Genomic DNA, 25762 nt, shown 5'->3' on the forward strand with positions numbered 1-25762 from the left:
TTAGATGATATGCGGATCACTTCTAACTAACAGTAGACTCCCCGACAGTATGTATGACAGTAAGTAGGATACTCAGAAGTACCCATGTGTGGCCAAACCATCTCCCCACCCAATCCACCTCCACGGCGGCAATGAACAACGCCAACGGCGGCGGCGATGAACAACACCGACAGATAAACAACGCCGACACGGTCGGTGATGAACAAATTGTCTGGATGCAATGCAATGTATTTTGTATTAGAGCTGAATGACAACAACTCAGTTGTTGTTTAAACACTTCTCGTCCTGACAGCAAATCATCATCGCAGTTTACACATTATCATTGTGATGGTTTTTAATGTAAAGCTAAAATGAACAATATCCATCTGTTAATTTTCTATACCCCCAGCCCGATATTCTGAGCTAAACTCACACAAGATATTGTTGCTTCACACAGGGGATCTGTAAAAGAAAAGAGGAGAGAAAAAAACATCTCTACATCCTTTGCTGGTCTCATCATCTGCAACACATGGCAGATACAAACAGTGTTGAGTCAGTTGCTAATCTTATGCAAATTGTGCCACGTCTGATAAATTGGGATATCCTCTGGATTAATGCTTTATGCGCTGCACAAACCTGCAATTTTGTTTTGCTTACTGTTTACCCCAAATGGGAAAGCTTTTATATCAGAAATTATACAGGAGAGAAATGATTTAAAACACTAAAACGTGTGTCAAATGCTTACTTCGCTCCACCCGGGCTTCCACTCTTCATGTTGCATTATAATAAGGAGACCATTCATGATTTTCTTCAGGAATTTGGTCCACAAGAGGTGGTGCAAGTGCTCAATAGAAGTCAATTTAAATCTCTCATGCTGTCAAATTCAGATTTTTTTCCCCACTGTTATATGCGTTAAGTGAACGTGACAATGAAACTGTGATGGTCTTAGTTTGGCAGGCATTTATTCAATTGAATGCAGAAGGCAATTAGGCATACTGCTTGCAAAATGGGTGGATTTGAAAACGAACTCTTATTATGTAGTTTCATTAATTTCAAATTAAAGTACCTGCAAACATTATAAGACTCCACATAGGATTCAAACACAATGTCATCTTTCATGCTTGGCTGCCACCAGCCACAAGACAATGAGATACCATCAAGGACCAATCAGAGCAAAGTTGTTTTCCATACTTGAATTAAAAATAACAGGGATCCAATCAGTGCAACACTTATTTTTATCTCAAATGTTAATGAGAAATAAATTGTTAGGTGTGAAAGACCAACAAGAATAGATTGAAAAAGGGCATCATGGACATTTTCAACCCCAAATATCTTGCAAAACCAATAAAAGGACATTAAAGATCATGAAATATATACATTTAAAAATTTGATGCAATGGTACCTTTAAAATATTCATATTAGGGTTAGACAAAAGTGACACAAAATATTCCCACTAGTACATTGATTCAAAACTTGTCGTATGGATTCAATAGTTGGATAATGGTTCAATAGTTATCCAACGGGCAGTCTCTGACAGCCCAAATCTATTCTACTCATTGTGTAATTTAAAACATATTTGAATATTAAATAAACATTTGATTTTATTTAACTGTGTAGCATAGCGCTAGATACAAATTTATATCACTAAACAGCATCACAGCTAATGGCTTGCAACTATTTCAAGGGTTAGCCCTTCTCTCCGACACGGCTGTGTCCCCGCTGAGGATAAGGGCTATGGAAAATGGATGGAGGGTCGCGTGCAACATAAATCTCTCTCCAAGTATCTGTTTGCTTAATATCCATTTGTTAATCACACAGATTCTCATTTTGATCCACATCCCATTAGACTCCACGTACAAGCCGCCATTAGGCATGGAGAAATGTCTTTTCTTAAGAAGCTGCCTGCTTAAATGGACTGATTTGACTTTGCTTTGAATTACGGGGGGTTTGTATGGGATTTAGGGTATCAAAGACGAAAGGAAAGCAGACGTAATGAAGAAATCCCATTTTCGTCTCTGCTCTTCTGTTCCCCACTTTCTGTATCCCTTTATGGATGTTTTCTCCTTCGCATTAGAATTTTCTTTTCCCCTTGTTTTCCCGTTTCCTGTTACACTTGCAGTCTTAATGTTGTGGAAGTTTATAAATGTAATGATTACAAAATTTCGGATTAATAATTCTGCATCTCTGCTGTAAACACCATACAGGAGGACCTGAACTATGGTTCAGTGTTGAGCCTTAACAATAAGATAACAAGCCAGGCACAATCATGACAATGATTAACTGAAAAAGACAAACTCATATGTGTGCACAAGTGGAGTTCAGTAAACTCATTAACAGTAAAACGAGAACAAAACTATTTAAACTCACTTAAACAGAAAATGGCCCACAAATGACCAAATAAAGATTTTTTTCCCCCAAAAGTACATCTATTGTAAGCTCAAATATAAATAAATAAATAATGATGTGTACAATCACCTGTTTTCAGCTGCAGGTGAATCCTTGGGGTAGGCACCCAAGTTGCCACGGGAACAAGAACCTCCTTAACCAATGGTGTGTGCTGCCTTATGTCAGACATCAGCTTGTCAAAGCCATAAACACTCAGGGCCTCAACCACAATGGAGGAAATGTAGACAGTTTTGACACCAGCCACATAGTAAACCAGGGTGACATTGCGTGGGCTGCAGTCATCACGCTCCACCTGTGAATGAATGCAGATCTTAGTCAAATTTGGATCATGATCACAATCCAAACACATGTATTGCATACACAAAGTTGGATGTCCACCATATTCACACAGAGAAAAGCTAAATTTAAAAAAAGCAATGCTAATTTGCCCTCCTTAGTACCTTTCATTACCAAGAATTGTAAAGACCACAGTCAAATCCGTACATGCTACTTGGACAAATCGCTTTGCTTCAAGCGTAACAGTTACAGTACGTGATCAATTAGCCTTTTGACACTACACAAATGGCTCTGCAAGCACATTGTATCTTTTGAAAGGAAGTGCCATTTATATTTAGACAGTTGGTGGAAGTTCAAAACGATTCTACATCATTCTAATGCCAATTTGTCGTGAATAAACAGATGTATTCTGAGCTACCTAGTAGATTAACAGAGTTTCTGCAATTTGTTCCTTTTTGGTGGACTTTTTTCCATAAATAACAACACAAAGGTCAAAACTCAAAGCACGACAACAGACACCTCTTTGAACCCAGAAGTCAGGTTAACTCGGATCCCTCTCTTAAAGATATAGCTCCTTGGTGAATGACCTGCCTTGTTGGGTCACCACAATATATTGTTTACATTCTTTTTTTTTCATTTGGGAGCATTGGGTCTGCTGTTTTACTTTTTCTGAAGTAAATATTTTTCCACAGCGCTGATATTTTTCCCATATTGACAGTCAATATTGATATTGACTAACCCTTGGAACATCCTGTATGTCAATCTTATGGGCAGCACACCAGCTCAAATGTCCAATTTCCTTTGAAGCCGTTTGAACACCTCTCCGCATGGGTAATAAGCTCAAATGTTTTAAATGTTTTTGCAGTAAAACAGCCATCAGAACAATATGTTTCCAGTTTTTGAGTCCATTGTTGACATTCCGTCTTGTGTTTGTTTTATTCACTTGTCTGAAAATCTTTTGAAAAACAAGAAACTCTCTGAGCATGTGCACAGTCATTTGGGGGGTCAGATGATCCATCCATCTTCTTAGCCACTTATCCTCACAAGGGTCACGGGGAGTGCTGGAGCCTATCTCAACTCTCAACGAGCAGGAGGCAGGGTACACACTGAACTGGTTGCCAGTCAATCACAGGGAACATAGAGACAAGCAACCACTCTCACAATCACACCTAGTGGCAATTTAGTGTTCAATGAATGTTGCAAGCTTTTAGGATGTGGCAGGAAACCGGAGTGCCCAGAGAAAACCCACACAGGCACGGGAAGAACACGCAAACGCCACACAGGCGGGTCTGGGATTGAACCCGGGAACTCAGAACTGTGAGGCCAACACTTTACCAGCTGCACCACCGTGCCGCCATGGGTCAGATGATTAAGGTAAAAAAAATATTTACAAAAAAAAGAGTAGGATACCTTTAACTTGTATATTCATTTTCAACACAATCATTGTTGTAAACGGGGTATCTGAAATAATCCAACTGAAAAAAAACTCATAATAGGCTAAAATAAAAACATTCTCTAACCTAAAACTTGTTCGAACTCCACTCTGGAATAAAAGAGGCATCAAATATATTTACAAAGAAGGTCAAGGGGCAAGCTGTTCAGCTTCTCTCGTGCAATCTCTTGGAAAATGTTCATGACCTCACTGTTTTATTTATGTATTCCTCAATGACAAGCAGAAAGTCAGAGTCTTGAAAAAAAAAGCTTTTGGTATTTAACACTAGGCATATCATTTTAAAAAAAAAAAAAATCATACAGACACATACATAATTTCCCATTTGTAAATCATTTTGGTGTGCTTCTCTATTTCTATTTACACACTGAGGTATAAACATATGCATCAAAAATATCACTATATGTCACTATACACAGACCAATACTGTCAGGAAGGATGCTGTAATTATAAAGTAATGTATGTATTTTGAGATTATAAACACTTTATTGGGAGAGCTAATTGACATTCCCCTGCAAAAACGTTTTTCCTTCAGGCTTTCAAATCCATCGATCTATCCATCCATCCATCCATCTATTTTCTGAGCCGCTTATCCTCACAAGTGTTACAGGAGTGCTGGAGCCTATCCTTGCTGTCAAAGGGCAGGAGGCAGGGTACACCCTGAAATGTTTGCCAGCCAATCGCAGGGCACATTGAGACAAACATGCGGACTCACAATCACACTGAGGGGCAATTTAGAGACTCAAATTGATGTTGCATGTTTTTGGGATGTGGGAGGAAACCAGAGAAAACCGATGCAGGCACAGGGAGAACATGCAAACTCCACACAGGCGGGGCTCGGATTGAATCCGGGTCCTCAGAACTGCGAGGCCACCACTGTGCTGCCTACCTTTTGAGTCCATTTTGAAAATGTCACGCTAATAGCCTGTTTTCAGCGCCCCTATAATATTCGGTATTATGGGTAATTTTTCACAAAACAATGTTGGGAATTTCACAAACACTGTCATTAAAGGTCTGTCAATGTATCAGGTCAGGGAAGAGCAGACTGCTGAATAGGGGTGTGCTGGCTGGCGCTCGGCATTGCATGACAACTAATTGAGATGGGCACAACCCTCAGAAGAACTCAAATAAACGGATGTAAGATTTTAAGACTTTTGGAGGGAAAGGATGAATGAATTTTCTCATCCAGGGTAAAAGGGCAAGTTCTTGAACATCAGTTGGGTTCTATGTGTGCAGGTTGGTTGATGCCTGGAATCATTTCGCAACGAAAGTTATAGAACAAGGTTCCTGCCATTTGACAGGATTTTCAAGCTGTTGAGATCAGAAGTCACTATTTTCCACATGGCTACTCCTCCAGTGATCCTTTTATACTTGCATGTACTGTTTAAGTCCCATGGTGCACATGTCTGAAAACAATGAGTCTCAGCCCTGAAACACTGACTCCCTGCAATTTATCATCATGGAATACAAATCCAGTAATCTTCAGCGAAATCACAGTTCTTGCTTCACTGTCCTGCTATATTGTAGATTTTTCCTACAGTTGTCATTTTATTTTTCAAATGTACAATATTTTTGTGTCATCCATTGCTGTCTCTCACTCACTCTCTCAATCAATATTGTTTGTTTTTTTCATTTTATTTTAGTTTTTTAGGATGATGCATTTTCTCAGAAACTATCATGATAATTATTTATGATTTTTCATGCCACTGATACATCTATCCATCCATCCATTTTCTTAGCCCCTTATCGTCATAAGAGTCACAGGACTGCTGGAGCCTCTCCCAGCTGTCAACGGACAGGAGGCAGGGTACACCCTGAACTGGTTTCCAGCCAATTGCAGGGTACATAAAGACAGACAGCCGCATTAACAATAACACCTAGGGGCAATTACGAGTGTCCGATTAATGTTGCATGTTTTTGGGAAGTATGAGGAAACCGGAGTACCCGGAGAAAACCCACGCAGGCACGGGAGAACATGCAAACTCCACACAGGTGGAGCCGGAATTTCACCTGGGACCTCAGAACTGTGAGGCCAACGCTTTCCAGCTGAGTCCACCATGTCGCCCCTCTGATACAGTCTCGTGATATGAGAACATTATATTTCAAGTACATCATTTTTTGCTGATTTGTCCAATTTTTCAACGGTTACATCTATTACAATAGTGAGTATGCTGTATGCTATTATGTGAGCATACGGGTTCCATATATTGTGTGTTGTCACATTTTCATTTGTGTTTTTTGCTCACGAAGTGCCATTAGGCAGAACTAATTTAATTTTTGCTGCTCGACTATCTATGACTCTGCAGCTACCACATGGCCATCAGAAAACTTAGCTTTGAGGACGCTTAATACCATAGTAAACATTCGAAGTGCTCAATCTAAAAAAATGGCAATGACTGATGGCGTCCCTCAAGGGTCAGTTCTTGGACCCCTCCTGTTCAGCCTGTATATGCTATCCTTGAGTTAAAATTTTCAAAACTTTGATTTTGACTCTCATAGCTATGAAGACGTTATGTTTAACAGTGTCTCCAGATGACTACAGCTTAATTGGGGTGTTGTGTTACAGTCTAAAACAGATAAATAACTGGATGAGCCAAAATGTTCTTTAACTCGATAACAACGAAATTGAGACAATGGTTTTTGGCAATAAAGAAAAGAAAAATGCTGTTATACTTGGACTCTCAATCTTTCAAAACCAAAGACCAAGTTAGAAATCATAGTGTTCTGATGGATTCCGACCTGACTTTCAACAATCTTATCAAATCAATTACTAAAACTGCCTTTTACCATCTGAAGAACATATCTAAAGTGAAGGCTTGCATGTGTCAAGCTGACCAGGAGAAGCTCATCCATGCTTTAATCTCAAGTAGACTTGACTACTGTAATGACGGCGCCTCGTAATGGTCTCCTGAAAGAACTCCCTAAAAAGAGCATTAGCAAAATCAAGCAAATTTATTTGTATAGCATATTTCAAACACAAGGTAACTCAATGCACTTTATATGATGAAAAGTATTCAAATATATAAATAAAAACATTAGAAAAAGTACAATTAAAACAGCTTTGTGTGCAACAAATATCACTGAAAAGTGAAAATACTCTAAAACGCATGAGAAAAAAGACTTTTTAATTTGGATTTGAAGATACTCACAGCTGGGGCTGATGTCACCTCTGTTGGCAACTTATTCCATTTTTTTGCAGCATTCTGCACTCCAATATTTGACCTGAGTCAGTTGATCTCAGAGCCATACTGGGTTTGTAGCATTTCTTTCATGTATTCAGGACCTAAACCATTTAGTGCTCGACAGACCAGTAGAAGAATTTTAAAATCTATTCTAAAACTGACTGAAAGCCAGTGTAAAGACTTCACAATTGGAGTTATAAGCTCTGACCTCTCTGTTCTGGTCACAACCCGAGCTGCAGCATTCAGAATGAGCTGTAGCTATAAAATGCTCTTGTTAGGGAACCCATTCTGAAGACCATTACAAGAGTCAAAGTCTACTTGAGATAAAAGCATGAATGAGCTTCTCCTGATGTTTACACATGCAAGCTTTAAATAGCTTCAGCTCTTTCAGAATGCTGCAACTCGGTTTCTGAACAGAACAAAGACGTCAGAGAATATAACTCAAATTCTAAAGTCCTTACACTGGCTTCCAGTCATCTTTAGAATACAATTTAAAGTTCTGCTACTAGTCTATTATTGCTTCGGTCGTGAATACATGAACGAAATGCTTAAGGAATACAAACCCAGTAGAGCTTTGAGATCGACTGACTCAGGTCAAATAATGGAGTGCAGAGCCCAAAGCAAACATGGTGACTCAGCATTTAGCTTTTGTGCTTCACAAAAATGGAATAAGAGGTGACGTCAGCCCCAACTGTGAATTTTTTCAAATCCAACTTGAAAACTTTTCTTTTTTTCATGCTTTTTAATAGTATTTTCACTTTTGAATATTCCTTGCACTGTGCGCTGTTTTTATCTCTGATCTGTCGATCCCCCGCTCCATTCTTCCCTCACTCGTGAACAAGACCCCAAGATACTTGAACTCCTCCAGAGGCACTGTCCCCAATGTCCACACGATGTTGCAGAGGTATGTCAACCGGGACAGCCCCACAACATCCAGAGCCTTTCGGAACTCCGGGCAAATCTCATCCATCCCCGGGGCCCTGCCACCAAGGAGGTTTTTAACCACCTCGGTGAACTCAACCCAGAGATAGAAGAGCCCGCCTCAGAGCACCCAGACTCAGCTTCCTCGTGGCAAGGCATGTTGGTGGAATTGAGGAAGTCTTCGAAGTATTCTCCCCACGACTCACAACATCCCGAGTTGAGGTCAGCACCACCCCGTCCCCACTAAACACAGTGTTGCTTCCCCATCCCGAGATGCCGGATGGTGGACCAGAATTTCCTCGAAGCTGTACTGAAGTCGTTCTCCATGGTCTCACCGAACTCCTCCCATGCCCGTTTTTTGCCTCAGCGACCACCGAAGCTGCATTCCGCTTGGCCAGCCGAAACCAATCAGCTGCCTCGGGAGTTCCATAGGCCAGAAATGCCCGATGGGACTCCTTCTTCAGCTTGACAGCATCCCTCACTGTTGGTGTCCACAATCGTGTTCCTGGGTTGCTGCCACGACAGGCACTGACCACCTTAAGGCCACAGCTCCGGTCGGCCGCCTAAGCAATGGAGGCGTGGAACATCGTCCACTCAGATTCAATGTCCCCCGCCTCCTCTGGGACGTGAGCAAAGTTCTTTCAGAGGTAGGAGTTGAAATTCTTTCTGACAGGTGAATCTTCCAGCCATTCCCAGCAGACCCTCACAATACGTTTGGGCCTGCCACGTCGGACTGACATCTTCCCCCACCATCGGAGCCAACTCCCCACCTGGTGGTGATGAGTTGATAGCTCCGCCCCTCTATTCACCCGAGTGTCCAAGACATGCGGCCACAAGTCCGATGACACGACCACAAAGTCAATCATCGTACTGCTACTTAGGGTGTCCTGGTGCCAAGTAAACGTGAACATTGTGTTTGTTATGGACAATCCGTGATGAGCACAGAAGTCCAACAACAGAACACCACTCGAGATCTGATCGGGGGGGGCGTTCTTCCCAATCACGTCTTTCCAGGTTTCACTGTCATTGCCCACGTGGGCATTGAAGTCCCCCACCAGAATGATGGAGGACTTGACAATGTGAGCTCAATCTATGTAATACGAGCATCAAAACAGAGGCACACACAAATGAAATGTTCGCTTTTTAAAAAATGTGCCCATGACGCTCGTTTCTACCCAGTTTGAGCTCACATTGTTTTGATAGCCACCTGACGCCATTGTGAAAGATGCTACGAGTTGGAGAAGAATGGCGGTGGAGAGGTTGCACTGCGCAACCCAAACTGGGATTAAAAAAATGTTTTGATGTAATCAATAATGACTTCCACAACAATGCACCACAGGTAGCTACTATGGTTCACTATCGGATTGGAGATGAGATAAATGCTTCTTTTGAAGGTTTGGCCAAGGATGTGTAATGTAGTGGATAAACTACACACTGCACAAACATTTTATGCACTAATATTTAATGCAGTCTTTAATTAACAATGCTAAAGAGTTTATATTTTCAAGACTGAAATATGTGTTAACAGTATTAATAAAATGTTGTGCCATCATTGAGCATTTCTTCCTGGCAACCCAGCGCTTCTCCCCTGAGGTGCTGGCCCCGGCGCGCAGTTACTTGCCCCCAGGCACGGGGGTGCCATCCAGCAGGATCCCCATCGCCACCAACAGGCACGCTGGCACAGGCTTGTGCTACTTCCACACCCGTTTTGGTGCAAAAGTGAAGAGGTGCTGCACCCCTTGCAACTACGGCACGGTGGGGAAATCCCAAAGCCACCGCTCCGTAGTGGGCATGAGTGTAGGCGGGAAGAATCGGCTGCTCTTCGTCATGGACACCCTTTCCGGGCACAAATTCCTTTGTGACACCGGAACCCAGAGGAGCGTCCTGACCGCCACTACGGATGATGCCGCTGGCGGGACTCAGGGGCCACCCCTACTGTCCGCTAATGGCTCCCCATCCACACGTATGGCACAAAGACTGTGGACTTGTGTTTCAGGGGTCAGCACTTTACATGGGACTTTGTCACTGCCGATGTCTCGTTCTCTCTCCTCGGCGTTGATTTTTTGGTGCCCATGGGCTGCTGGTGGACGTGAAGAAGGGCCGTCTGGTGGACGCACTGACTTTCTCCTCGGTTGCCTGTGTCCGCAACGAGGTGCTTTTCCCCGACCTTGCTTGGCTTGGGGGCTCCGGGAGTTTCTGGGGATGGTGACTTTTAATCACCGCCCACGAAGGCAGCGCTGAGCCAGGGCACTATGCTGGCCCACCCGTCTTCTGGGGCCCCCATTGCTCTCACCACCAACGCATCGGACTACGCCGTTGGGGCCGTATTCGAGCAGTGGGTCAGTGGTGCCTAGCAACCGCTTGCCTTTTTCAGCCGTCAGCTGGTCCTTTTTCAGCCGTCAGGTGGTCCCCAGGGAATGCAAATACAGCACATTCGATTGATAGGGAGCTCCTCAGCCTCTGGCTGGCGATCCGCCACTTCTATTCCCTACTAGAAGGCTAAGCGTTCACAGCATATGTGGACCACAAACCCTTCACTTTCGCCATGTCCAAGGTGGCCACGGCTCGGCCACCAACGCCAACTGTCGTTCTTCTCGGAGTATACTACGGACATCCAATACATCGCCAGCAAATCCAATGTGGTCGCGGACTGCCTCTCCAGGGCAGTCATCGGCACTGTGCATCTGGGTCTTGACTACTCCCATATGAGTGCGGACCAGGCCTCGGACCAAGGGGTGCAGACCTGGGTCGACTCGTGCATGGCCTGTCAGCGTGCTAAGGTGCATCGCCACACAAAAGCTCCCTTGGAGTCCTTTGCTGTCCCCAAGAGAAGGTTCAACCACATCAACTGTCGACTTGGTGTGTCCGCTTCCTCCCTCGCACCTACTTGCTCAACATTGTGGACAGGACGACTCGCTGGGCCAAAGTCATTCCCCTCTCCTCGATGACGTCGTCGGACGTGGCCTGGGCATTCATCGGCACGTGGGTTGCGCTCTTCAGGACCCCGTCCGACCTCTCTTCCGACCGTGGCCCTCAGTTTACATCCGAGCGCAGTCACTGAGAGTTTGGGGGTCAAGCTCCACCGCACTACCGCCTACTATTTCCAGGCAAATGGTCTCTGTGAGTGGTTCCACCGCTCCATGAAAGCAGCCCTTTGCGCCAGTTTGACGGACGGCAACTGGTCGGACAAGTTTCCGTGGGTCATGCTCGGCCTCAGGTGTGCCCCCAAGGAAGGACTAATCTCCTTGTCCTTTGGGGTTGGCCCTCCCCCTGCGCTGGGAGCGGCCCCCTTTGCCCCACCTCTCTGCACCTGCCGGGGTGCCCTGGACCCCGTGAGGGCCCTGGCCCCTTGACTCAATGGACTGTGCGGCCCCGCCCCCCCTTGGCCCCTGCAGTGCACACCCGCCGGGGTCAGGCCATCGTCGCTCCACGGCACAGGGATTTAGACTGTAGGTGAATTCTGGGGGGGCTTGTGTGGAGCTTTACATAATTCACCTACAGGACCTCGAGTTAGGTTACGAGGTTCCGCACAGACGTGATTGGTGGTTGCACTTTTGGTGTTGGTGTGTTAGAGAGTTCCCGCCATAATGGGTTTACTCTGTTGATGTCTGCATTAAAACAAGGTTTGCTCCTGTGTTCAACACTACGACTCATTTTCTTCGGCGCTACACTACACATTATAAACAAATTTCCTTTGCTGTAGTACCCACATTTGAAAAGCATGCATACCCGCTAACACTGGCATACAAATGGCCAATAAGGTTCCCATCCCATTCTTCATTAATCTCTGATTGGTTTGAAGCTCAGTTGGGTTTTGTGTCTGCACAAGTGGCCCTGCTCTCTTTTTTTTCTCAAGAAATGCCATTCAGAAATTAGTCATGCTCTAAACTCTAATACAGAGTATTGCATCTTTCTTTGCAGATTCTTCTTAGTTTATGTGTCTCTGCTCATATTTGTGCGTCTCAGACGCAGAAAGCACATCAAACAAGCTCTCTACTCCTCCTACCCCCATTTTAACGCTATAGACCTACTACACAAAGACTGATGGAGAAAGACCTGTGGTTCTTGTAGTGACCTTCAGATGCAAGTCTTGAACTCTGGGGATTAGTTACTGATTCGTCAGTGGAGGTGAATATGTAGGAAAGACTGACCTGTGCATAAGCTGTGGAGTCATTTAAGGCTTTCTGCAGGGCATGACTTAGTCCTTTAGCTAAATTCTGTTTTAGGACGAGATCAGGTCGATTCTTCCGAACTGCAATGGACAAAACTGTAAGGAAAGGAACATGGTACATGTTTTGTAACCACGGTAGATTGCGTTTTGCATCTGTAAAACAAAAGTTTCAGAGCTACCAGCGTCCTAAAGTGCTCCTATAATGAACAAGCCTTCCGACAACTTAAGAAACCGTAAGAAATGTCAATGCACATTATGTATGCTGTACATTGCGCAAGTATACAACTTCTTTTTAATACGTTTTTTTGTTGTTGTTGCTGGTGTTCTTTTTTGGGGAAAATTAGTCTTTGCTTTAGTGCATGGTTTAATTAATTATAGTGCATGTAATTACATCTTGAACACATAATCAGTACGCCAAGTCTGAGCTGCTGAAAGAGCATTGTAACGCTTCATCATGACTTCATTATAATTTTACAAGAGAATGGGTCAAACCTGTCTGTAACCATAGGGATAATAATCTAATATAACTTCTGAAAAAAAATCCAAAATATAGCAACACGCAATGTAGTTTTATCATTTGGGGGTTCATTCAGAGCTAACACGGTCTTAATTGAAAATGTTAATTAAGACATACATTTTGCTTATCTTAAATTACACTAAATTGAATTCTGCTGTAAAAAGTTGTTTACCTGTTTTGAGCCAGTATTTCTCAGTGATGTTGCATGGGAGTGGACTTTCCTCGGTAACGGTCCCACTTGGTAGGTCTGCAGTTGTAGATGTAAGTGGTACAGTTTGAACTGGGACAAACACTGTAGCGGGTACCTCTTTTGATACTGTTGTTGCTGTTGTAGTAGTAGGGGCAGTGGTGGTGGTGTATCGAGTAGTAGTTACAGGTGTTGCAGTAGTAATTATTGTGGTGGATGGAGGGAGTGTCGTAGAGGTTGTGGGTGTTGTCGTAGTTGTGGTGGTCGGAGGCTGAGTGATAGCTGCTGTGGTTAGTTTGAGGCTTGATGATGGCTGCATAGTTACAGCATCTGTGATATTTGAGGAAACTGTTACAGTGACCTCAGTTGTCACTGCTGGTGCTGTAACAGCAAGGGTCCTCACAATCAGATTGGTCACTAAGGACTTTGTTGGTGTAAAAGTTTTAACCTGAACGCTATCGTTGGTCAAGCTTTCTGGGCTGAGTGAAGCAACAGTAGACAGCAGCGGTGTGTTCACTTTCATAATGGTGCGTGAGGTGGATGAGAGTAACAGAGTGTTTGTGGAATTTTTTCCAGTTGTCGCGTTCTGGGAGTAAGTTCTACCACGCACGGGCGTAGTGGCGTTCCATTGATGGGTGGAGAAAGGGCTGGTGACATTTCCAGGAAGTGTGATGTCATGGTCACCAACTGTGGACAAAAGAGACTCGGGAACTGTGGGGAGATCCCAGGCTGGCGGGCTGCTCACTGACGCCTCTGTGGATTGGACAGCATCTGCATCAAAGAATTTCAAATATGCTTTATTTCTCCATTTATGATATACAGTATGCTGTAATAATAATATTAAGTCTCTCTCTCGCTCACGCACTCTCACTCTCTCTCTCTCTCATGTACACATATTCACATACTCTAAATGAACTCCATAAGCTGCTGAACATATAAAGATCTTGAGCTATCAGTCCTTGGGTGTTATTCTGATGGAAATGCACCAAGATTTGCATATTTCACCCTAACGTGAAGAAGCACTGCCATTTAACCCTACTTGAATTAGATATAGCAGAAAATATATTCAGGACACTCTGATCAAAAGACAATTTCAGTATAGTATGCTGCATATTTGAGCATAAAGACAAGTCGATGATGCGGCTATCAAATCCAAGTCCAAAGTGAGAACCACAGATGAATTACAGTGGAAAAGGCTGAAGTATTCTGTCTCAAAACACGAGATGCATGCCAATGGGCGGAGAAGAAAATGTAGTCGAGGACAAGGAGGTAACCCATAAGGTTGCTTTGTCTTGTGACTGGGATGTGATTCAATCCAGTGTCTATTGTTAAGGTGAATGATGTACAGCATCAATGAGTTTGATTATAACGGAATTCCTTTTATATGACATTAGTCACGAGATGGAAAACTCAGAGCAGTTTTCTGTACAAGACAAAATTATTTTGAAGTAACAATCTTGTACAGTGGTTTTCAAGGTACATATTTTTGATCGACCATGAGGAAAACACAGCCCCGCCCTAAACCCACTCAATCTGGGCGGTAAGGATGCGATTTGATAGAAATAGAAGAAAGTGCATTTTAAACTGCAGCCATCCATTTTCTTAGCCGCTTATACTCAGAAGGGTCACGGGGAGTGCTGGAACCTATCCCAGCTTTCCTCGGGCAGGAGCCGGGGTACACCCTGAACTGGTTGCCAGTCAATTGTAGGCCACAACAAGACAAACAGCCGCACTCACAATCACACCTAGGGGCAATTTTGAGTGTCCAATTAATGTTGCATGTTTTTGGGGTGTGGGAGGAAACCGGAGTGCCTGGACAAAAACCCATGCAGGCACAGGGAGAACATGCAAACTCCACACAGGCAGGTCTGGGATGGAACCCGAGACCTCAAAACTTGAGGCCAATGCTTTCCATGTGTGCCACCGTGCCGCCATTTTAGACTGTATTACGGCCTTTAATTACTCTGTGGTTAATATGTGCTTTCAGTTGTAACTTACAAAACAAAACATCATACTCGCGCAGTACTTCTTGGCATGACATAAGAACATTATATTTATGCTGTGTTTCCAGAAATATGTGACAAAACAGAAGTTTGTAAGTGAACAACTCAAAATGTGTATTAGCCCAACTCAGGCAACTGATTTTATTATTTTTTTTTTTGTAGTCAAACTCCTCATTTGAGTAACAGGATGGAAAGCTAAAGCTAATTAGCAAATGTGTAAAATATAGCAATACAACATATATGCAAATAGAATGTTAACACAAACCACCTAGCCTAAGAAATTTGCCGAATGATTATTAATAATTTATGACAACTTTCCTTCCTGGACAAGAAAAAAATTAAACTCTCATACTGTGGGACATTTTTTTTTTTTTTTTTTGAGTGTATCAGAGACGTGTCATGTGCAAGGCTGGACCACAACCAAGAAGGGCATGGCCTGGCCAACGCTCTGAGTGGTTTCATCTATGACACCTGTCGTCGGTCACAGCTGTTTCACATGAGGCACTGTGATTAGACCGTGTATTTAAGTTGGAGTTTTGTCACTGGCATTTGCCAGTTCATTGAATATGATTTACCGCATCCAGGGTTACTTCGCCACTGTGCCGTTATAGTCCAGTCCTGTTTTTGTTATGCTCTTTTGTTGTCTCATAGTTAGTGGACATATTTTCTTGTTTTTTAGATCCTGCCTTCTTGGACTGCGTTGTCGTGCACAACTTTAGTTTATAATAAAACCCACTGAACATGATGCCTTTATCTGGGAGTCCTGCATTTGGGTCCACACCCGCACCTCTGGTTCATGACAGGACGTCACTAGGTTTTATGGCTGGGGTGGCGGGGGGGATGGCTTCCATTAGATGCACAGGATGTGAGCACAAAATTTTACACATAGCTAATGAAGTGTGAATATTTTTGGACAGATTTTAAAACAGCACTCGGGAAAAGTTCAAAGTCACTCTTAAATGTGTTTGTTATTTGAGTCCATTTTAATATAGTACACAAACGGGATGTTTACAGCATTAACTACAAAAAAGAAAAAACATGAACACATTGTTTAAGTGTACACAAACCTGGATGTAAAAAGTTCTCTCTGTTCTCACAAAGTCAACCCAAGCCCAAGAGTTTCAATTTAAAAATAACTGCAGACAATAACAGTTGGGATAGGCTCAGGCACTCCTGTGACCCTTGTGAGGATAAGTGGCTTGAAAAATGAAAATGGAAACAAAATCCTCCAGCGAGTTAACATCCATTACATACATACATACATTTTCTTAGCCGCTTATCCTCACAAGGGTCAGAGTGCTAGAACGTATTCCAGCTGTCATGCGGCAGAAGGCGGGCTACACCCAGAACTGGTTTCAGTCCAATCGCAGGGCACACAGTGAAAAACAATCATTCGCACTCACATTCACACCTAGGAGTAATTTAGAGTCTCCAACTAATGCATGTTTTTGGGATGTGGGAAGAAAATTGAGTACCTAGAGAAAACCCACACAGGCACGGGGAGAACATAGCCACAGAGGCTGGGCCAGGATTTGAACTTCGGACCTGAGAAATTCAAGGCCCGTGATCCAACCAGATCTTCTACCATGGCACCCAGGAGTTAAAAATGATCAAATCAAAACAAATCAAATTAACAAATGCAATGACATGCTATTTTATGGACTGCAAATTTTTCTACTTCAAGGTACTTTAAAACACAATTAATAATAACTGATTCCTATTGCAGGCTGAACAGTCGATTACTGGTTTGAGTGTCTGTCTTACAGTTCAGAGGTCCCGGGTTCAATCGCGGACCCACCTGTGTAGAGTTTTCATGTTCTCCTCGTGCCTGTGTGATGTTGTGTGCTATAATAGGAACAGGATGTGGAAGTACATTTTTATTTTGAAAGGCAACACTTTCTCTGTCATTTTTTTCTGTTTTGTTCTTTTCAATGTCATTGATGGTATAAGGAACTGTGTGTTTAAAAATGTTCATTGTAGGAGGGAAAGAGCCGTTGAATGGTTGGTGGAAGATCTGATAAACACGGGAAGTAGGCTGGGTGTTTTATTTTGAAGCCACACTTATCGTGAAGCAGGACAAAGTCCTTCCTCTTGTTTGTGAGATTCCTGAGTGTTGTAAATTTTCATTGTTTTGTTGTAGAATGTGAATATAAGTTAGTTTAAACGTTTGCAAAGCAGGTGTAGTCACAGAGGTAGAGTGTTGAATGTGTTTCATTAATTGCTAGCTGGAGAAGTGGAGACATCGAGGTCCATGTGCGTCGTCAGACGACCATGTGGTTTGTGCGGTGCGAATGAGTGTTAGGCGAGGCCGCATGGTGATGTGTTCTTGATGTTGCAGAGTTTTGAAATTGTGAAGAGAAATCTGTGAACATCCGTGAATGTGTCTCCTTTATAATATACAGACGGGATTAAACCAAGTTGAGACCAGCCAACGTGTATGTCTTCTCATTCATCATCCAAAAAAATACACAACGCAGAGTTAGACCCACTACACCTGCACGATTTTCTATCGTGACTGGATTGCCCTAAATATTATTGCATAATTGACGTAACAGTGGAATCTACTTCTTACTTTACCTTTTATTTTACTGTATTTTGTCTTTTAATCTGTTTTTCACTAAAAAAAAAAAAAAAATTTGCAGTGGCAGTCCATAAGTTTTATGATATTCGACCAGTTTTGAAGAGTCAGAATCAGAATAACAAAATTAGAATAACAAAATAAGACAACAAAATGATTGGTGCTTAAAGGATTAAAAAAAACATTTAAAGAGTCCTTTACGCGACAACATCCCTACATATAGGGTAAAGTGGAAGTCACTGTTTCGGATGAGGCCATTGATACTGTATCTAAGGAGGTCCTCAGCGACAAAACCTTGCATTTGTTTCAGACAATGTTAAAAGTACACCTACGTAGATTGTGTACATATCTAAGTATGTATCCACTTACATATGTGCAGTGTGTACTGGTTTTCATTTCAGTGGTTTAGTGTATATGCCTGAGAAGTGTGTTTCATACCAATGTATTATAATTTAGTGATAGACTAGGCAGATCGTTGCCATTTAATTTTATTCAATTGTGTACTTATTTACCATTATCCCTTCCAACCATGAAGCTGTAGGGTGAGAGGAATTATTTGATCACTGTTTGCCAGGGTTTAAAAGGAATACAATAACTTTAGAGCAGTTGTGCATTCGAGCCGATCATTGTAGTGATCAATTGAGCTCCATCATGTTATGATTTTTTTAATCCAACAAGTGAGACTGATATGTTTCAGACAGCTTGGTTTTGAGAGAGGTCTGTGCTCAACTGATTGCTGCTTTCGTAGAATATATATGGAAACCTACCAAGAGAGGTGGTGCTCTTGTCGTCTGAGGAGATGTTGCTGACATTAAGAGAGACAGCGTCTGGCTGCATTGTCTGAATGTCACGGATAATTGCTGGAGTTGAGGATAAAGATGTGGCTGTGGATGTTAAAGATGATGCTTTTGTTGTGGAACTAGAATAAGATGAAGCTTTGGATGATGATGAAGAGGAGATTTTGGTCCAAGCAGCCTTAGACAGGAGTCCTAAGGGCTTTCTTGCTTCTTGTGGGTCTAGAGTCTCTGGCACCTTTGTTAGGATTGCCTGCCCTTCTTTGTCCTGTCCAACTGTTTGCCTCAGCCAGGCAACTGAGTCCCTGGATGAGCTTGGGAGGTCTTCCGCATTTGTGTCCACCAGTCTATCAATAGCCCCAGCTCCTTTCATGATTCCAGGTTCTGAGAGGACGCTGCTGTCTCCTCGAGCAATTATTCTACGTATTGGTTGATTCCACGCTGATCTTTTGGACTCAGCCAAGAGTTGCATTGGGTCAGTCCCTTCGGTCACATCTTTGTCTTTCTCCCCAGTCCCCCATGGGACTGAGCTGGGCACAGTGGAATCCAATAGCAAGACAGAGACCTGTTCTAACTCACGATGGTCAGCCTCATCTGCAGGGAACATAAACATGAGAGAAATGAGTTGGTGACAAAAATTTGAAAAGTAATTTTTGTGAAAAAGATTGGAGTGATAGCACACTTTTCATTGAGTCATTAGGTCTGGAAAATGATTATTTAGTTTAATTGTTCCAGAATATCAACGAGATGGCACACAAAAACACAATTGACTAATACATGTGCATATGCTCTCTTTTCTCCACTGTCTAATACACATTCATGTGAAATCGCTTTGAAGCTCAAAAATTGCAACGCTGAAAAAAATAGTAATAATGATGTCTAAAGTAGGTCGCTTAGCTTTTGGAGGATAAAGCATAGGGTATAAATTTAAACACAGACAGACTAGCAGATTAAACACATACACACACGTAATTGCAGACAGCAGATACTAATCTGATGTGTAGTGATATTCAGGCTGGATTCATTTTCCGAGAACAGTCAGAAGCACTCAGGATGTGGTAGTGTTTCAAATGAAAGATGGTGTAATTTACACAATACACGGTAAGCAAACTATAGGAGAGGGAGTGATGTCAAACAATATGGAAAAATTTTATTCAGAAAAGCTGGTGGAGTCTCCCAAAAGATCCATCAAGTCACCTTTCTTTGTTTCCTCACTAGTTCGTTGTACCAGTTTTTCAATGTTGTAAGACATTTTTTTAACTCTGTTTCATTAATGCCTTGCCTTTTACCTTGGTTTGTCTTTTTTCTGCTATCAGTTTATTTTATGTTTTATTTATTTATTTGTGTCTAAAGTCTTGCATTTGGGTCCAACCTCTTGCACTGTTCCAGACATTGGAAGTAAAAGTGAATGTACCCAAAAATCAGTTTTATGCTGAATGTCAGCTTATGTCCACAGTGATATTTAAATATTAAATACAGTGCCTTGTGAAAGTATTTGCCCCCCCCCCCTTGAACTTTTCAACATTTTGCCACATTTCAGGCTTCAGACAAAAATATAAAATTATATTTTTTTCTCAAGAATCAACAACAACTGGGACACAATCGTGAAGTACAATGAAATTTATCAGATATTTTATACTTTTTTAACACATAAAACCCTGAAGAGTGGGGTGTGCAATATTAGGGTGCCCCCTTGCATTAATACTTTGTAGCTCCACCTTTTGCTGCAAGTACAGCTGCAAGTCGCTTGAGGTATGTCTCTATCAGTTTTGCACATCGAGAGACTGAAATTCTTCCTTGCAAAACACCTTGAGCTCAATGAGGTTGGATGGAGAGCGTTTGTGAACAGCAGTCTTCAGCTCTGCCCACAGATGCTCGATTGGGTTCAGGTCCAGACTTTGACTTGGCCATTCTAACATCTGGATACTGTCACGACCCATCCAGGCCACCAAACGCGAGGCGTCCGGGTGCACAGGTCAGGAGGACGACGCGGACGCCAAGCACCAGGATCCCCACGGGGCGATTCGGGTGGACGACCGCGGTGAGGAACCAAACGGCGAAGCAGGAACCAGACCAAGGCAGGCAACTGCTCCAGACGAGGACCTCCCATGCTGTGGTTGCGAGACCAGGTCATGAAGCGGCTGGGATCCATCAGGATCGAAAAGGATGATGGAGAGAAGGACCAGAGCCATGACCGCCACAACCATCCCGAAGTCTCTCCAGCTCCAGGGTGGCTCAACAGAACTCCCCAGCTCGTGTCGCCGTCGAAACAGGGGCATGGGACGGCCGCGGACCGGTCGCCGCTGATACTCCTGGACAGGAACGTGAGAAGGTGGCGGCGCCATCGCCACCTCCTCCTGGACAGCAGCGTAATAAGGCGGCGGCATCGCCAACTCCTCCTGGACAGCAACGTGAGAAGGCGCCGGCAGCGCAACCATTGCCACTTCCTCCTGGACAGCAACATGAGAAGGCGGCGGCGGCGTCCTCGCCACCTCCTCCTGAACGGGAACGTGAGAAGGCGGCGGCACAACCATCGCCACCTCCTCTTAGACGGGAACATGAGAAGCCGGCGGCGCAACCATCTCCACCTCCTCCTGGACGGGAATATATGGGCGTGCCAGTTGCCGTCGGAGCAGGAACGGGGGGCGACCACGGACCGGTCGCCGACAAAGCAGGAGCCTGGAGCGGCCATGGATCGGTCGCCACCGGTACTCCTGGGCACGGACGAGAAGCAGCTCCGGTCTTCGCCACCTCCTGGACAGCAAGCTGAGGCGGCGGCGGATCAGTCTCTACTGCCACGTGAGCTCTGCTCGGCAGCGGATCAGTGGCCACCGCCCCATGAGCATAAGTCAGTAACGAGTCCGTCGAAACTGCAACGTGGGCATGGCGAAGTGGCGGATCCGTTCCCACTGCAACATGTGCTTGGCTTGGTAATGGATCAGTTGCCACTGCCACGTGAGCAAAAGTCTGTAACGAGTTCGTAGAAACTGCACCGTGGGCGTGTCTCTGCAGCAAATCCATTGCGAGAGCGACATGAGCCTTGCTTGGTAGCGGATCTGTTGCCACTGCCACGTGAGCAAAAGTCAGTGACGAGTCCGTCGCAGTCGCGACACCAGCTTAGCTCGGCTGGTTCTGTAATCCTTGCTGGACCTGGGCCGTGAGAGCCGCCAATTCGGCGCTCTGCTGCTCTATCTCCACCCGTATTTCGCGTCAGAACACCTCGTGATTTGGCGGGCCCTGCTCCCTCTGGGCTGGAAGCTTCGCCAACAGCTGCGGGTCTGCTGATTTCACCGGACGGCGTCTTTGTTGCCGTGCAGCGGGAGGCAGAAGGGAGCGCCAGGCCTGTGCATCTCCTCTGGCCGCCACGCAGAGTTCCTGGGTTGATGGCCAAGCGGGTTCCCACAAACGGGTTGGTGTACTCGAACCTACCGGGCGAAGACGCTCGGATGCAGGAAACGCAGTGAGGTGAAGCGAACTGACTGGGATGAAAGATCGGGCGAAGAGATTCATAATCGAAATAATCTGAGTCGTACTCAGGCAGCTGGTCATATAAATCAAGGTCCTCCTCATAGTCTGAAAAATCAGAGTCTAAAAGAATATGCGGTGCTGGATGGGTCGTGGTCGGGACGTATTCATACCTCGCCAGTGGAGCATATGACACGGAACCGGAGGACGTCATGGAGCCTACCCGGATCAGACAGGCTTGGTCCTCCGGCAGTCGGTCTACCTTGCGTCGGTCCCGGCGACGCCGGGTCTTTCCCGCTGGGTCCAGTTTTGGCCAGATCGTTCTGTCACGACCCATCGGAATGGAGGCTGGACCCAAATGCAGGGGGACACGGAAAGACTGAGGAATACTTCCATACAGATTTGAACCTGTGGCTGTAATTAATCATCGATACAAAGGTAGAACCCAAATGCAGGACTCGGGAGACGCAGAATTAAATCAGGAAAAATGTTTATTATTCAATGGTCGGGGATCGGGCAGGCAGTCAGGTGCAGCAATGGTAGTTGTGACGTCGGGCGAAGAGAGCAGGTGAGCGGGCAGGCAGGAGTCGATACACGGGAGAACGATCAAAGCAGGCAGAAGTGTCAAAGGAGTCAGGCTTACGGGGTCGGTCGGAGAACAGGCGAAGGTCGGTACACACGGGTTGACGATCAGGGATACTAGAGTGCTGGAACGGGACATGAACCTCAACGATGTGCCGGAGAACCAGTCGTCATCGGGGTCCTATATATACAGGGGATGATCAGCCCGTATGAGGCGCAGGTGTGTTCCTCCCAATTAGCGCGGCCACACAGGCACTCGCACAGCCCAGGCTGGAGCGGCAGGATCATGACAGATACGTTTATTTATGAACCATTCCATTGTAGATTTGGCTTTATGTTTTGGATCAGTGTCCTGTTGAAAGATAAATCTCTGTCCCAGTCACAGGTGTTTTGCAGACTCCAACAGGTTTCCTTCCAGAATACTCCTGTATTTGGCTCTATTCATCATCCCATCAATTTGAACCATCTTCCCTGTCCCGCTGAAGAAAAGCAGGCCCAAACCATGAGGCTGCCACTACCATATTTCACAGTGGGGATGGTGTGTTCAGGGTGATGAGCTGTGTTGCTTTAAGGCCAAAGATATCATTTTGCATTGTGGCCAAAAAGTTTGATTTTGGTTTCATCTGACCTGAGGACCTTCTTCCACATGTTTGGTGTGTCTCCCAGGTTGCTTGTGGCAAACTTTAAACTAGACCTTTTATGGATATCTTTGAGAAATGGCTTTCTTCTTGCCACTCTTCCATAAAGGCCAGATTTGTGCAGTGTATGACTGATTGTTGTCCTATGGACAGACTCTCCCACCTTATCTGTAGATCTCTGCAGTTCATACAGAGTGATCATGGGCTTGTTGGCTGCATCTCTGATCAGATAGATTTGCAGTGGTCTGATACACCTTCCATTTCAATATGATTGCTTGCACAGTTCTTCTTGAGATGTTTAAAGCTTGGGAAATCTTTTTTTGTATCCAAATCCGGGTTTAAACCTCTCCACATCAGTATCTCGGATCTACCTGGTGTGTTCCTTGGTCTTCATGATGCTCTCTGCACTTTAAAAAAAAAACCCTGAGACTATCACACAGCAGGTGCATTTATACGGAGACTTGATTACACACAGGTGGATTCTGTTTATCATCATGAGTCAACATTGGATCATTCAGAGATAATCACTAAACTTCTGGAGTGAGTTTGCTGCACTGAAAGTAAAGGTCCAAATAATAGTGCACGCCCCACTTTTCAGTTTTTCATTTGTTAACAATGTTTAAAATATCCAATAAATTTCGTTCCATTTCACGATTGTTTACCACTAGTTGTTGATTCTTGACAAAAAATGAAATTGATGTATTTTTATGTTTGAAGCCTGAAATGTGGCGAAAGGTTGAAAATTTCAAGGGACCTGAATACTTTCACAAGGCACTGTATTTAATATATAAATATCACTGTGGACATATGCTGACATTCAGCATAAAATGGATTTGTGGGTATATGCACGTTTACTTCCAATGTCAGGAACAGTGCAAGAGGTTGGACCGTACATGTACAAATATTCACTGTGGTTGAATCAGAATCCATTATTCTGATTCCCAGCGAGTTCTAGGCAAGACACCTCCGGCTGCAATGTAAGTGGGTGCTGCATCAAGGCCATAAGAGCACAACGTGACTGAAGTGTGGCAGCGTTATTATCAATCACATGAAACTCTTTGATTGTTTTACTGTATTTTGTATGAATGTGATACATAATCTGGAATGATCCTTTTCAGTTTAGAGATTGTACTATTCAGGCTCACTCCAATGTGCCAACGTGCCTTTGCGGAATACCATTGTAACATACATGCCTTTAACCAGATGGCACCCAGAGACCCCAATCTCGTCCTGTTACACAAACCTGCCTTGGCTGCCCCGCTGAGCCTGTCTGCATACATAAAACATCGAAGGAATCAAAGGAGAAGCACAGGAGACTAAACTTCTCACAAGGATGTTAAATGAAATACGGGTAAAGTGGAGACCCAAACAACTGTTTTTTCACTTGGACACTTACTGTTTTCTCTAAGTCACTAAGTTAATTAACTTTCGCCCCCAGCCAGTGTGAAGGGTCCCCCAACAAAGACTTCTTTTTTTTTGGGACACTGGCGAGTAAGAAACCCCCTGTTCAGTGGTTTCCCATGAAGCCACAGGGACATTAGTTCTTTTTGTCTGGGACAATGAACTGGCCATGAGCAACAACCACAGGTGGTGGAAATCTACTGCAACTGCAACTGCAGGCTTCACAGAACTTGAATGTTCCATACTATTTTAAGAATTTTGGATGATACCATCACAACAGTGCTACGAGTGATTATATTTCTACAAATTGGACCCCAAACAACGAAAATGTCAAATTGCAAATATTACAGTCTTCAGTCACATAAAATTCCTTCGAAGGATTAAAGAGTATGTGCATGTGACAAAGCAAAGGGAACTGGTCCTGTCATTTTAAATCTATCCATCCACTTTCCAAGCCGGCAGCACTGGATTCTATCCCAGCTAACATCGAGCAAATGGCGGACTACACCCAAAACGGGTTGCCAATCAGTCACAAGGCAGATATCGAGGACATTACTCAGCAGGAACCAACCAAAATTGTGCCTGCACTAAAGTCAGATGTGTGTACCACTACACCATCAGTGACTTATCTTAAAGGGGAAATCCAGTGCTTTGCATGAAGAGTGTATCCAATAGGTCATGTAATCTGTACCTTATTTTGACAATGTGATGTTAAATCCTCTCTCGTTTAAAAGTGTTTTGAGAAGATTTTTTATTGACAGTTACGAATTTTCAGGGGCGCTGCCATTTTCGCGAGTCACATGACCTACATGCGCGGATGTGACATGTACCGTGCCGCAACAAAGGTTCGATAACATGGGACACAATTAAGCCCAGCACCGATTTCTCGTATTTATCCTCATCTGATGAAGAAATAGCAGTATCGGTTGCTCGGAAAGACTGAGGAATACTTCCATACAGATTTGAACCTGTGGCTGTAATTAATCATCAATATGGAGGTAGGACCCAAATGCAGGACTCAGGAGACGCAGAGGTAATTCAGGAAAAGCGTTTATTGTTCCAAGGTCGGGGATCAGGCAGACAGACAGGTGCAGCAGTGGTAGTCAAGACGTCGGGCGTAGAGACCAGGTCCGCAGGCAGGCTGGAATCGGTACACAGGAGATTGATCAAAGAAGGCAGAAGTGTCAAAGGAGTCAGGCTTATGGGGTCAGT

The 25762-nt window shown here is 44.0% G+C and overlaps 1 protein-coding gene across 3 annotated transcripts in view; it reads right to left on the minus strand.

Moving 5' to 3' along the window:
- The window catches only part of kiaa1549la (KIAA1549-like a), an 82076-nt gene extending 63533 nt beyond the window's left edge, over positions 1 to 18543 (minus strand). The window contains exons 1-4 of one of the 3 annotated variants that reach the window (XM_061823086.1): positions 18438 to 18543; positions 13075 to 13860; positions 12366 to 12466; positions 2455 to 2677 (exon numbers count right to left, since the gene is read on the minus strand). In XM_061823086.1, coding sequence (XP_061679070.1) covers positions 2455 to 2677; positions 12366 to 12466; positions 13075 to 13860; positions 18438 to 18507 — 1180 coding nt within the window. In that variant the 5' untranslated portion in view covers positions 18508 to 18543. Of the gene's footprint in view, positions 1 to 2454; positions 2678 to 12365; positions 12482 to 13074; positions 13861 to 16890; positions 16935 to 18437 lie in introns of those variants that run through there. The other 2 variants (XM_061823087.1, XM_061823088.1) reach the window with 2 other exon arrangements.
- Positions 18544 to 25762: the final 7219 nt, after the last annotated feature.

Source organism: Syngnathoides biaculeatus, chromosome 6 (genome assembly GCF_019802595.1).
Source record: "Syngnathoides biaculeatus isolate LvHL_M chromosome 6, ASM1980259v1, whole genome shotgun sequence".
Taxonomy (NCBI): Eukaryota; Metazoa; Chordata; class Actinopteri; order Syngnathiformes; family Syngnathidae; genus Syngnathoides; species Syngnathoides biaculeatus.